The sequence below is a fragment of the Scatophagus argus genome, chromosome 3 (assembly GCF_020382885.2).
Source record: "Scatophagus argus isolate fScaArg1 chromosome 3, fScaArg1.pri, whole genome shotgun sequence".
Taxonomy (NCBI): domain Eukaryota; kingdom Metazoa; phylum Chordata; class Actinopteri; family Scatophagidae; genus Scatophagus; species Scatophagus argus.
Genome location: NC_058495.1, coordinates 20,532,304 through 20,546,375, shown reverse-complemented (window position 1 = coordinate 20,546,375; position 14,072 = coordinate 20,532,304). Strand labels below are relative to the sequence as shown.

The 14,072-nt window shown below is 43.4% G+C and overlaps 2 protein-coding genes across 6 annotated transcripts; one reads left to right on the top strand and one right to left on the bottom strand.

Annotated features, from left to right (window-relative positions):
• Window positions 1–7,067: 7,067 nt before the first annotated feature.
• Window positions 7,068–10,521, bottom strand: tada3l (transcriptional adaptor 3 (NGG1 homolog, yeast)-like). Of its 5 annotated transcripts, XM_046384599.1 has the most exons (10): window positions 10,365–10,452; window positions 10,167–10,224; window positions 9,769–10,016; window positions 9,367–9,608; window positions 9,174–9,279; window positions 8,893–9,028; window positions 8,668–8,771; window positions 8,476–8,582; window positions 7,671–7,862; window positions 7,068–7,572 (listed from the first exon to the last, which is right to left on the bottom strand). In XM_046384599.1, the coding sequence occupies exons 3-10, from the start codon at window positions 9,976–9,978 to the stop codon at window positions 7,380–7,382; spliced, it is 1,290 nt and encodes a 429-aa protein (XP_046240555.1). In that variant the 5' UTR covers window positions 9,979–10,016; window positions 10,167–10,224; window positions 10,365–10,452; the 3' UTR covers window positions 7,068–7,379. The 5 variants fall into 5 exon arrangements, with proteins under 5 accessions (XP_046240555.1, XP_046240551.1, XP_046240552.1 ...); XM_046384595.1 differs by lacking the exon at window positions 10,167–10,224 and having other exon boundaries at window positions 10,365–10,521; XM_046384596.1 differs by lacking the exon at window positions 10,167–10,224 and having other exon boundaries at window positions 9,769–10,106; window positions 10,365–10,430.
• A 315-nt stretch (window positions 10,522–10,836) lies between these two features.
• Window positions 10,837–13,548, top strand: LOC124056795 (actin-related protein 2/3 complex subunit 4). Its single transcript, XM_046384600.1, has 6 exons — window positions 10,837–10,992; window positions 11,732–11,850; window positions 12,144–12,255; window positions 12,359–12,454; window positions 12,735–12,905; window positions 13,005–13,548. The coding sequence occupies exons 1-6, from the start codon at window positions 10,990–10,992 to the stop codon at window positions 13,008–13,010; spliced, it is 507 nt and encodes a 168-aa protein (XP_046240556.1). The 5' UTR covers window positions 10,837–10,989; the 3' UTR covers window positions 13,011–13,548.
• The last annotated feature ends 524 nt before the right edge of the window (window positions 13,549–14,072 follow it).

The window sequence follows — 14,072 nt, the reverse complement described above, 5'->3', positions numbered from 1 at the left end:
TGCCATTTATTAGAGAAGTAAAGGAGTCGTAAAAGGGGGCATCTTTGGATAAAAGCTTGTGTTGATATAAATTTAAATGCATAATCCATGCTTTGAGATATTTTTGGCCATAAATGTATCTGTATCTTTTTTTTCTAATCTCCTTCACCTCCCCGCATCACTCATTTCTCCCATCATTTTTTTTTTTTATTTGTTGGAGTTTCCTCAAACCTCTCCTATTTTAGTATGTTCCACCAAACATGATTTGCCCTCTGGTGTAAAGAAAAAAGTAAGCTCCCTGTCCTCTCTCTCTCTCTCTCTCTCTCTCCCTCTCTCTCTCATGAAAAAAACACAGCCCTGTGAGTGTGTGTTTGTGTGAGAGTGTGTGTTTCCGTGCACCAACAGTTATGTTCCCGGTCCTGGAGGGAGTGATCGGCTCTCAGCACAGCGAGGAAGATAGTCCAGTCAGATTCACCAGCAGCTCTTTATAAGGACAAGGGAAAAAAGGCCTTGCTGCCTCTATATTTAGATGGACTTTATTGGGCCTCTTGTCTTCGTTTTCTCCCCCCTCCCAACCCCCTTTCCTCTCATGCTGCCGCTGAAATCTCTCACCAAAGCCATGTGGGCGGCAGGCCCTCCTCTTCATCGTGGCGAAGGGAGAGTGAGCCTGATAATGATCTGGGTGATAATAACAGAGCAGAGGAAGGGCAGAGAGAGAGAGATGGGGAGAGGATGGAGGGAGGCTGACAGAGAAGTGGTGGGTGGTGAGAGAAGTGTTTTTCATTGTGTCTCCTTTGCTTCTCAATGACTATTATCCACAGTGCTGGTGATGTCCTCTCCCTGCCCCACCATCCAACCGCTCGAAGGAAGTCCCAGTAAAGAGGCATGGTTTGAAATCCAGCCCCATGGGGAGGAGACTGGCAGCTCCTTGATGTCCCACAACCACCAGCTGGGTCTCCTCCAGTCCCATTGCTCCAGTTTACCCACGAAATGGAGACAGACTAGGGTGACAGACTGTGTCAGATTGAATCTATGTGGAAATATGTGCATATACTGCATATCCATACATAGTCCTCTTATTAGGCAGGTCGCCTCTACGTATTTGTGCTATCTGGCCTTATCTCCAAAGACAAGCATATTTCTCAAGAGCTTTGACCGCTGCTGTCCACAATTTACAGCCAATGACAAACAGCACACTAACATGGTGCACTCTTATCCGCCTACCTCTCTATTTCTTATCTTACTTATTGCCTGGTCATTCTAACAAAGTATAGTGAACAGCTAATGGCACGGAGTCAGCTCCCAGGAGACTTTACTATTGACGCAGAAGTGAAAAAGAAGGGAAAAAAAAGGTCCTTGGGATTGGGGGTGGTCATGGACTGGGCATTACTTGAGTCTTTAGAAAGACAAACTTAAGACTCCTTAAAACTTTACAAGGTGCTTGAAACCTTAAGCAAACATGACATGAGAGCAGCCCTTCGCCACTCACAACTTGTATTGTATTATGTGCACAAAAATTCCTTTTTTTATGATTTATTATTTTTTTATTCTTTTCATTCAAACCTTTCATACTTTCCAAAGAGCCTAAGAACGTAGCAATGACTCCCTCTTCACTCAAACGAATGGATGAAATCATCACCACTAACACATTTTAACACATTTTCAGCTTTCAACTGCTAATGTATCCTTTCAGCTAGAAGCTCCATTCAAACTTTCAAATGTTCACTACACTTCGGACTATCTCACGCTCACACTTGTTACACAATGACAGCTTTAATTTCTCAGATTTTTACATTAGGGTGACTGAGGCAGAATGTTGAGAGCTTTGAGTAGGTGACATCAGAGTGTGGAGTAGAGCTACAAAGTCTTCTGAAAAATGTTTAAGAAATTTGCTCTCATTCCCTCAAATTCCACTCTTCATACATCATTTTAAATCAAAACAAAGGCAGATATGTGCTGGTTCAACACATGAAACTATGGAATCTAACAGCCTTACACATTTGTCACTGTAACCCTTTTTTATACGGCAGGAGTGTGTAGTGATGCCACTTAAGTTAACTCAGCAAGGAGACGGAAATCATTTTTAACCTGCTGTAATTCACACGTTTTTGACACCACACACACAAATCTTAACTTAGGCAAGAAGAGCTGTGGCAGGCAGGAGTATGAGTGCTGCATCTCCCCGAAAATCTGCAAGAAATTAATTCTCTGAGCCAGGAGTCTCCATCATCATGGCAAACTGAGATGAGCTAATTAGTGCAGTTTGGCACACACAAAACGTAAACATTTTCCTGCTTTTTCAAGCATTTTTCAAGTCTTATCTACTCATTCGTACTTTCAGCTAGAAATTCCACATTCAAGTTTTATTCAACTTTTCAGTTCGTTTCATGCAAAGTTGACCATTTCCTGCTTTTGCAGCTCTTCATACAGCTTCAGCTCCTGCTTCACACAAAGGTAAGCCAGCAAAGCAATAAGCTCCCAGCTATTGGAAAAGTTCAAGCAGTTCAGTTCTTAGCTCACACTGTAGTTTCCATTCTTCTGCTCATTCTCGCTTATCCAACCATTCATATTCCTCTCTACACTTTTTTATGCATTTTCCAACTCTTCTCTACTCATTCATGCACTCAAGACTCATGCTCATCTCCAGGCCCCAAACCTGCTCTCACCCATGTTATCAGACTGGTATCAATTTTGCTTACCGCCTATAAATACTATGAACCTAATCACTTCTCTCCTTAGTTAGTAAGACTAAGCCTAGTCTGCTCCTAGTCCTGCTCTGGTCTATTAGCTAAATGCTAATGCTAGAATGGTGACATGCTCAAATTGAAATCTCATTAATGTCTAGAAGCTGTAATTTGGTCACCAGCTACAAATTAAATTTGATGGCAATCGATTTTATAGCCTCACACAGAATTTCACATCAAAGACAAACATCACCAAAATCATGAGGTTTCATCCACTCGGAACCATGAATATCTAAACAAAATTTCACACCAACTGCTCTAATAGATGTTGAGATATTTTAGTGTGCAGAAAGCAATAGACTAACTGACAAACCAGCACTAATACAACAAAGGAGCATGGCTAACAATGCATCTCACAGACTTCACTTTTCTGCCTGAGTTCGTTGCCTCTACTGTAAGTGAATGGCTTGTCTTGTACAAAATACCCTGCAGGCATGACAGGCTCAAAAGGGGACCTAAGAATCTTTACCTCACTGATGAGCAATGCCCAGGCAGGTAGGGCTGAACGAGGTGAAACAATTTGCATGTAAGCTGCTAAATTCAGGAGACACACAAGAAAAGCTTCAACTGCCATGCAAATGAGAGGCAAATAGCATTCAAATGAGTCCAGGTTAAAGGAGACACCAAAAAGGTGAAAGCACAGCAGTGTTGTTGTGTATGTGTTGCTTGTGACTATCTCAACATGCGTCCATGCAGTTGTTTATGACTCTGACTTGCAGGCTAAAAGGTCTGTCATGTTTTACCACAAGAGCAACAGCAGTCCTCCGGGGAAGGACAAACCATGACATCAGAACAGTGGAAGCAGCCCTGAAGACAATAGTTCTCAGTGTGGGAGTAGAGCCGAGGCGTGGCCTGGACAGACAGAGGGTCTTCTCAGTGGACCGGCAGTCCTCAGCAGCTGTCTCAACCTCTGTCTGTATCTCTGTCGCATGTGCAGTTTCAATTCAGCATGAAACCTAAATAGTATTAGGACAAAGGACAGACAGATTTATGTTAAATCCCTCTACCCCTTTTCGTCTGTCTGTAGTGTGTCTGTAGTGTGTCTGTGTGTGTGTCGGCCTGTCTCTGCGAATGCTTAATGCCAGCTCAGGAACGCAGAGATGGAGGTGGAGTAGGAGGAGAACGCCGGAGAAAAAAACATAGTTCATACAAACGGGAAAAACAAAGAGCCGATGGACAGAAAGGCTCCCACCGACAGGAGATCAGGAGTGATAGTAGTACAGATGTGTGCGTGTCTGTGCGTGCTCATTTAAACACATAACACCCAACTCAGCCTGCCCACATGATAGCACTGAATTTACCCTCTTGTCTTCTCGTAATTGCCTGAGGAGACATAGAAAAAGCTTCCAGACATACAGCCGCTGCACATCTTGTGCCAGAATGCTGAAGTTCAAGTTATTTACTCAGACCCTCCAGTGGAGAGCCCTCTTCCTAAACAGCCATAAAGGTTTACAGGCCATGACAGAGAGGAGTGAAGAAGCTCATCATGTAGCTGAATTTCGCAGGCGGAGACGAGAGCGAACTACGTGACCAAGTGGATCCGAGGTCGAAGTTAGAGCCACACCACCTGGATTGTTAAAAGGCACCCAGTCTTTAAAAAACAGTTCAATTCATGATGTGCAAACAGTGGACGGGCATCATTGAGCGTGTATGAGCGTTGTATCAACAAAACCCACCTGCCCTTCAGTTTAGGTCTAATGACAACAAATGCAACAAAAGCAGCGTGTGATACACCCAGCCTTGAGGGGCCGCCACAACTATCTATTCAGCCTCTCTTTCACCTGTGAGGAGGATTCAATGGCTGTGCATGTTATTAAAAGCTTTCATACACGCAGGCTTCTGGCATTATGAATTTGCGTAGAGGACACCAGCCCAAACTGAGGGGCGGTTTTGCACAATGATTGGGCCATTGTTGCAGCCTCCAGGCTGGCTGGAAGCGCTGCACTGTGCTCAATGGCAAAGAACATGAGCTCTTATTTTAAACCCAGTCTTCTTTTGACGGTTTAGCCACATTAATGTGGATTTGCACAGGGCGTCTCACCGTTACAGCATATTCTATATACAGATCTGTATGTACACATGTATGAAGAAGAAGAAGAAGAAGTAGAAGAAGAAGAAGAATCAGCTTTATTGACAGTATATATATTTTTACATACACACAGTGAATTCGTCTTCTGCATTTGATCCATCCTTAGTTGAACACAGACATGCAACAAGGAAGTCATACCTATGCATACCAAAGGTTAGTTGTATCATATGCTACATTATGTTATATTTAAAAGAAATGTATTTTCTCTAAACATATGTTGGACAGGAAGTAGCATCCTGGTAGCACCCGTCCTCTACCCATTTGTAATGCCAAAGCCTGGTGACCTCATGTGATAGTGATTTATTGTGCAAGGGCGGTGAAACAATGAGGAGAAAAAAAACAGCTACTATAGAAAATATTTACTAACTCACAGTGGAGCACATATTTCCTCCTCAGCTCTCGGTATGAACTGATATTCTGAATCCAGTGGTGTACAGGTCGTGATCATGTGGTAGTTGGTGTGTCTGAATGTGGTGTTGGGAACTGAGTGACCCTCACACACAGCTGCACACTGTGAGACACGACGTCTCCTGCTTTATCTCAGGATCAATACCAGCGAGGATATCTCCAAGTGAAGGCTTGGACACACACCACAATGACACACTCTGCTTTGGGCTGATGTCAACCACAGGCCCTTAGCTGTGTAAATTCTGTGCACTTAGTCAGTCAAAAGACAATGACTGCCATCTAGTGGCGACTCAGTAAAGAGGAAGAGCGCAGTACCATGAACCACTTTTCTCAGAAAGGAAAAAACGTATGGTGGCAAATAGAGCTGAATGCACTATAAATAAAACATCTTCATCACTTTGTCAGCACATACGCAGCATTTTGAAACGAGCTGTAAATACACACAACTTAACACTATGGAAGGCCAGGCATATCAAAACTGTGTTGTTTTTTTTAACACATTAAAGTGACAAATATTTTTCTTTAATGAATCATTCTGAAATAAATATTGATTGCACAATATAATGTTGTAGAACAATGACACCACCTGCATCTTTTTAACCTCTGTTTATTTCCGAAACTCTCACAGCACTGACAGCACTGACAGCAATGCTCTCGCTCTCTCTTGCAGGAACACCCCGATCACATTCACACACTTATACAGAACATTCACACCTGGAAACTGCCGGTTCAACCACCGTTTGATCTGCTGGCCACTGAGCAGCTCCACTGATGCAGTTGGGGTTGCAGCCCTGGTTCAAGGGCACCTTGGTGGGTGGTAGTAATGAGGGAGCGGAAAGCTGCGTTATCACAGTTCCCAGCCAGATTTATCCTGTTGGTCCTGGGAATCAAACGGACCACCTTCTGCTTTAGACTGGTTCCTTATAAACCTTGCTTTTTCAATTCTGTCTGCCACCACAGAAAATGAAGACTGGTTGGTGATGCAGTCAGGCTGGCAGCCTCAGACTCAGCGGTGAATAAACTCAACATTTCTGTCCTACGTTTTTGGTGGATGTCACTCCAAGGAAAACCAAAAGCAATTCAGTTATCTTTGTGACAGCACTGCTGTCAACAGAATAATACCGCTTTGAAATGTTTGCTTTTTTGCAAATGTTACAGAAATAACCAAGAATTTCCTAACAGAGAAGTAGTAACTGCTTTCACTAACTATCAGCTCACCTTTTCAGACCAGGAGACGCTTCCCTCTATCGGCTCTATATCCACGGCAACACTGACACCTGCTGGCAATTTCAGATACAGCAAACCAGAATACATTCATGATTGGCATCTACCATAAATAACACAGCTAAAAGTTAGCAGTGACACTCTTTCAGGAATCTAATGGAAAAGATACATAAAGCTTTCTACATCTTACACTTAGAGATAAATTTAGTTCAAAATAAAGCACTTGAGCAACAGAAAATGGGATTTGGCTTACTGATAGATGGATGACTTCTGTTAATTCAGCTTTTCTCGTAATTAATACTTAATTAACGTTGCTTTTGATGTAACTCTAATTACATCCCCATGTGTGTTTTATCATTACAGCTGAAAAAGTGAAAACAAAGGGGAAGGGACCCTTGGTTTCAAAGGTTAGCCACATCCTACTGTCTGTGAATGTGCTGTGATGAAAACAGCAAACAAAGCAACAGAAAACATATTAATCCACCCAGTGATGTTTAACCACTGAACCAGTTGCAGCAGTGGGCATTTCAGACCTTCAGTTTCTAATGCTGCTAACCATCTGGGCTCCAAGAGGAATCACAATCTGCACTGAAGAAAAGACTAATTCTGTATTTCCTCTGAAATGTCTTTAGACGATACCAATTTATTCAAACATTCATGTGTGTTGTTTCCATAACATTACAATGGTAAACAAAGTAAAAAGCAACATAAAAATTCCAATTACAAAGACGGAAAAATTCAAACGAACTTTCAGCTGTGCATGATGTAAAAACTACTACAGAAACATCCCTAGTGAAGTTACGCAGACTTGCAGTCAACTGCTTCGTACACCATCACAGACCATGTAACAGCTGTCACAGCTGTTCTAATCGGTGTCACTTTCCTTTCTTCCGAGGTTTCTCCGGATAAAAACCAGACGCAAACTGTTTCTTTCTCTATCCATCCAGTAGCTTGAGGATGCTTTCCCTCTCCTTCAGTGCTTTCCAGGCCTGGTCCTTCTCCTTCTTGGTCGGGGTACGTTTCTTCTGCCTGGCTGCCATGATTCGTCGAAATCCCTCCATGACCTCATTGTCAGACACCCTGACTCTCTGCCTCAGCTCCTGTTTGTGCATCTCCTCTTTCGCCAACCTGCGAAGTGGCAGTAAATATAAAGTTAATGTTCTGAATGTTTGTGATGTAAAGCTTATGTCATGGTACACATATCCACAGCTGTTCTGTGTCCTCACCGGAGCAGCTCCTGCTTACGGGCTCGGTTGTGAGCAATCAGGGCTTTGAGCTCTGCTTGTCTCTTCTGCAGCTCTGCCAGGACCTCATCCTCAGAGTCTCCTCCTGGACCAGGTCGCTCCTCAGAGTCCAGCAGCCCCTGAGCCACCAGTTCCTCTTTGATCCGAGCCTCCAGAGAACGTGTGTGAGGAACACTGGAGGGATGATAGAACAGAACATATAAAGATATATGTGAAAAAGTTCAGGATGGCAGCTTGTTAACCTTATGAAACTTTATCGTACCAACACATGTCAGAGTACTCTGAAAGACACACAATATATTAAAGCAACACTATGATTGAGTCGTTTTTCCAGGTGGTCAAGTAACGTCTAACGTCTTGACTGAGCCAGAATCATTTAAATTACATAGAGTTGCTTTAAAGAACCAAGCTCACAATCAATATAACATTGTGGCCTGTGCACTGTGTAGAGATGTCACCAGCACCAGGACTGTAACCAACTACCCAAACCAGAAACCCTGGCTGAACGCAGAGGTCCGGTCTCTGCTGAAAGCCAGGGATGCTGCGTTTAGGTCAGGTGACAGATTGGCACTCAGGATGGCGAGAAGAGAGCTGACAGAAGTGAAGAGGGCCAAGGCCACATATACCCAAAGGATCCAGGGACATTTGGCATGTATGCATGGCATGAACTGTATGAATGTGTGCATAATGTGTGAAAATGGCAGCCAAAATGCCAAATTATCTCATTTGCAGAACTGATCTTGGTGCTTTTGATATCTCATACATTCATCAGGCGTTGCCCAAATACCTAAAAGCTTTTCCTTGGCTTCGAGGAGAAGTCCCAGCGCCATCATTAGCATCTTTCCCTGATATGTCAGGTATAGGAGAATCCTCCATGGGGGATATAATGTTCTCCTGGAAGAAAACAAAATGCAGTCTCATCAACTGTCAAGTTTCAGTGCTTCCAGAATATTTACATCTGAGTATTTCACATACTGACCTCTACAAGGGCCTGGAGCAGGCGCTGTGTGAGAGGACCGAAGGGACATCCATCTTCTGGAGACTCATGCTGAGACTCTGACTTTTTCAACAGAGAGTCCACGTCTACAGTAATTGGAAATGGAGATGAGTGTTAACGTGGCTTGTGCAGTCTGACATGGGAATGCCAAAGAGAAAATTAGCCCATGTGAGCTCATTTCAGGCACAGGCTGCAGTCGTCCCTCACCTTTGGCATCCAGTTCAGACAGCGGCCCTCCCATGAGATTCTTTTTCTTGTCGTTGGCTCGCGCTCCTTCCCTCTGCTCCTCCAGCAGATCCTCCTGAGCCCAACGTTGAGAGTAGTGTTTCCCAAGTGCTGGAGTCTACAGTTAACACAGACAGCATGAAGGTTCAACACTTATGTAAAATTAAATTTTTAATTTAGAGTAAAAACACCCATAAATGTGGCTGAACCATTAGTGAATTTAGGTATATAACACAACAGGTGCGTGATTTTTGATGTCATACTTTGAAATACTCTGCTTCATCCTCCGGGGGTTTCAGAAGTTCTTCCAGCAGTCGAATCTCTTCATTCGTGATATCAGCACAATATGGCTCGACTGATGCCCAAAATCTGAAGAAAAACAAAACAAAGCACTGAGGCAAACCAATTACAGTGTAACACATGTGAGCCATATTATGACAAGCCGTTGTTGCTGACCTGTTGGGAGCATCATTTTTCGGAGTGCGGGGAATGTCTTGTGGATCATCTGTAAATTCATACTCTTTCGGCTGCAAATTTTTAGATTTGGGTCTACCAGGACCTGGACCTGGCCCATGACCGCCTTTGCTGTCCAACTTTTGCTTCTTTGGTTTGTGGCGAGAGGGGGCAGCAGGGTCTGGGTCTTTTCCCAGCTTCAGAAAGCGTTTATCTCCCTTCTTGTCCTGCCAGTCTGTGAGGATCTGTGAGGCAGCACATCAGGGAAGTTACAAACAGCAGCCAACAAGAATGGAGTATGTGTTTTCATTTGAGATTAAGTCACAGACAACTGACTTGGAAAGAAAGTCTAATTTCATACAGACAAGTTAGATGAATGGGAGGAGGTTCCCATGTTCCCCCTACCTGTCTCTGCTCCTCCAGGGCTCGGAGGCGGCGGCTGGCTGAAGAGAGGAGCGTCTCCAGCTCCAGCTGCAAAGTGTCCAGCTCCTCAATACCGATGCCATCGTCCTCTGAGCGGCCGAGCACAGCGGTGTAGCGGGGACACACCTTCACATGCTCGACGGGCTTGAAATCGTAGTATTTCAGTGGGGGACAGTCCTTTAACTCACTCATGATGCTGTGTGGCAAAGAGCTGGCAGTGTCTGAATGACCTGAGACGTGAGGATGGACGGCGTAGATAATGAAAGACGATTAGACGGAGGGGTGTCCAGCTGTTGTTGTTACTCTCAGTTTTTGTCTCTCTATCAGATACATACATTAAACACACAGTCAAGTAAGCACGCACGCACGCACGCACGAACCCAAATAAACGTCGGTCCGCCTCACAGCATGCAAGCAGCTGGGCCCACACTGCACAAACTGTGAGAATGGTTGCTATGATTTCACCATTTTGCACACGAACGTTTCACACGAAAGACTTATAAGATTACAAAAGTTGAAAGGTACAAGACTAAAGCACAGATAAAAATATTAGAATGTTTAACAGAAACGAATTTTACCGTCAGTGTATGGCATCCATGATGGAAAAAACCATTGTATTTGGAGGGGGGGGTTAAATATATTCCAACAGTATTACGGTCTACTTTCGACAGCGTAGGAAATTTTACATAACATACTAGTTAGATTACATTGCAAAATTGATGGTAGATTATCAAACATTACTATCCATCAAAACGGACTTGAAGAATTGTAAATGTGTTATGCTAACTAGTGCTAGAGTGGTATGATCGGAACAAACCATATTCTGTCATGGAGCATAAAAACGATTACCGCTAAATTCCTAATTCATTCATTTAACTAGGTCTTATGTGGATTATGATCTTATAGTTTGTCATTTTTTATTCGAAAACAGGTAGCAAAACTTGAAAATGGCTCCTGGACACAGTGTCTCTGAACGAAATGTCTCCTGTTCACCGAACAGAATGGACGCATCGTAGGGTATGTTCGTTTTATAGCAAAGATGCTCCAGTGAGGCGTTGTAATACGAACAAAGCATCGCATTTCTTCTGTGTGGGGAAATCGCTATATAAATCTAGCGCACCCCATCTGTGCTCGACTATGTATGATTTACGGAAGAGGAGTCCCAGGCGTGGCTGAGGAACTTCCGTCTTTTACGGCACAAAAATGGTAAGTTGCTTGCACTGAAACTATCTTTATATTATATTATTTAGCCATTTACCTGATTGAACTATGGCTACATTCGAGGCGAGATTAGCTAGCCAGCTCCGTGTTTCTCACAGACGGGGTTTCTGGTTGGTTGCGGTGAAACGAGAAGGGGCATCCTTGATACGCTTTGCAGAAAACTAAAGTGATTGAGCTGAACTGTCTTTTCCTCTCTCCCCCCCTTTTCCTCGTTACTATGACTCGTAGCTCTGTTATTAGACGATGCGAAAGCTGCTTATACCTTCGGCATTACACACAATAATGTAGATGGGTGTAATTTCATGGATGGGCTGCAGTTTGGATAACCCGTAAGCATGCTATTTAGTACCGTTAATACAAACAAAAACCCCCCAAACCCTCGTTTCGAAGAGGACCCTCACCTTTATATACAGAAAACTTGCATTAGGGTCATGCTGATCGTTGTTTTTCTTTCTAAAATAACTGTTCATGGTTATGTCTGTAAAATATAAAGATGGGGAAACTGTAAGTGGATTGTAACTGACCCGTAACTACTGCATTCAGCTCATTTTGCTTCCTGACCAAACATAAACCGACCCTGCTAACTGAGTCACCCACAAGGTGCAGGGAGGTCCAGTTCGCCCTGACCTCAATAACAAGTGCATGCATCATCCAACAAGATCTTTTCTCCAGGGGGACCCACCCAGATATCTTATCATCAGATCTTAATGCATTTCTCCTTTAGACAGCGACTCTGCGCCCCTACTTGAACGCTGTGAGGGCCACCTTGCAGGCCGCCCTCTGCCTGGAGAACTTCTCCTCTCAAGTGGTGGAGCGTCACAACAAGCCAGAGGTGGAAGTCAGGTATGTTGCCGTGTATTTGCTGCCTCCTGTTTCTCCAGCCCTTAAGCTGTTTGCAGATCATCTCCAGCTGTCACACAAGTGTGGGCTTGTGCAAAATTGCGCTAGAAAATGTTGGAGAGGGGGAAAAAAATTACATAAGCATCAGGAAGGCTGTAAAATTGGCCAGCGGGGACTTGCTGCAACCTGTGTGCAGGTGTGCTGCCAATGCAATGTGGAGTTTGAATTTTCCAACAAGTTATTTTAAGGGTCTGCGCAGGGTCATTTGTAACAGGTGGATTTCATTGTGGTTACAGGAGCAGCAAGGAGCTGCTACTTCAGCCGGTGGTGATTAGCCGTAATGACAAGGAGAAGGTTCTCATCGAGGGATCCATCAACTCTGTCAGAGTCAGCATCGCTGTCAAACAGGTGATTTTTAAATCCGCAGCTCTCACATGGTTTTTGGTGAACTGTTCACGTTTCCTAATTTTGTTCCACCGTTCTGATGTGCATTAAAAATGATTCGCCGCAGGCCGATGAGATTGAGAAGATCCTTTGCCACAAGTTCATGCGCTTTATGATGATGAGAGCAGAGAACTTCTTCATTCTGAGGAGGAAACCAGTAGAGGTAAGTGTGGTGGAGGGGCAATCTGGGTTGTGTTTAATAGAATTTTAAAGAGAGAGCAACAATAAAGGGACACTGTACATACACTAGATTTTTCTGTATGTTGACAGAAAAATACGAACGAAAACTGAGAAAAAGTGTGAACTGACTGTGAGCAAATGTCATACTCAGATGATCTAGAAACTGTATACAAACCTGAAAGTACCTCAGTATTTATAATGTGTATTCCCATGAATACTATTTAATTAACGGGCTTTCTTGTGCTCTTATGCTGTGATTTCAGGGATATGATATTAGCTTCTTGATCACTAACTTCCACACGGAGCAGATGTACAAACACAAGCTGGTGGACTTTGTCATCCACTTCATGGAGGAGATTGACAAGGAGATCAGTGAGATGAAACTGTCCGTTAATGCCAGGGCCCGTATTGTTGCCGAGGAATTCCTCAAGAACGTAAGAAATTTATTCTCTGCTCTTATGGCTCAAATTTCTGTACTTGTAAAAGAGAGATGTGCTTAAATGGAAAAAAAATTTGACTTCTCCTGTCCACAGTTCTGATGACAGTGTTGTCCCCGGTCCCACACAAACTGGGAAGACGCTGCAAGGGCCAACCAGCACAAGAGTAAAGGAGTAAACAGCCAATCAGCGAGGACACGAGAGGAACACGACCAATCTGACGATGACACCCTTTGCACCCATCTCGAGTATTTCCCAGTACTCATGAATATCAATGACTGTATATAATGAAATATTTACCAGTTTCATTTTCAGCCACTTAGAACAAATCCCCAAACAAAGGCGGGTCCTTAAAGTATTAATCCAGTTGATATCCATGAATACAGGGGCACTGAGAACGTGTTGTTGCGAAGCAAACTCCCAGGTTTTTTGTATTTTGTGTATGTGAGTCCGTATGTTCTGTCACTGTTGTTTCAAATTTGTCTCCAAAATTTCTCTGTTCAGGAAATCCACATTTGAGGAAAGTAGCCCGTGTGGTGTTTAATCGTGGACATGGAGCAAGAGCTGTCTGTAAAGAAGCCACCAAAGCCCATGTATGAGAATACTGAAAAATAATAAAACTCTGTTGTTTATACTTAAACGTGTCCATCATTCTGTGTCATTCACAGTGAGCATGTTGTGCTGCTGCTGTGCCTATAAAAGGCCCTGTTGCGCTTTTTGAGGAAGTTGTTTTTTAGTCAGCACTTAGGCCACATTATGCACAGTTTCTGTTATTTCAGCTGTGAGGAAGAGGAAGTAATACCTTAGTGATGCAGACAGTGTGTGTGTGTGTGTGTGTGTGAAACCCTGTACAGTTTGTTCACATTTATTACTTAATTCAAATGATGTGACTATGGATTATAGTCCACTGAGGGAAAAAGGAGCATTTTTAAAACAAGCAAATGCTTTATAAATTCACTTTCATTTCCTCAGGTGTATTTGGACTCACAGTGCCTTCTCATAGCTACTCATCTGCTACACAGGGTTTGTACTACACCTGTTGCCTTGTTTGAGTGCACTGATGTAGTAATGGCTGATGAAAGGTTGAAGTGCTTGAAAGGAAGGCAACTGGATATCTTTATGTTGTTGAAGACGTTTCGCCTCTCATCCAAAAGGTGGTGAAAC

Bases quoted from the DNA above. Each gene is read 5' to 3' on its own strand.
- tada3l (XM_046384595.1), bottom strand. The intron at 9,609-9,768 runs GTAGGGGGAACA...GCTGCCTCACAG, and splicing joins CCCTGGAGGAGCAGAGACAG to ATCCTCACAGACTGGCAGGA. The intron at 9,029-9,173 runs GTATGACATCAA...TGTTAACTGTAG, and splicing joins ATGAAGCAGAGTATTTCAAA to ACTCCAGCACTTGGGAAACA.
- LOC124056795 (XM_046384600.1), top strand. The intron at 11,851-12,143 runs GTATGTTGCCGT...TTGTGGTTACAG, and splicing joins AAGCCAGAGGTGGAAGTCAG to GAGCAGCAAGGAGCTGCTAC. The intron at 12,455-12,734 runs GTAAGTGTGGTG...CTGTGATTTCAG, and splicing joins TGAGGAGGAAACCAGTAGAG to GGATATGATATTAGCTTCTT.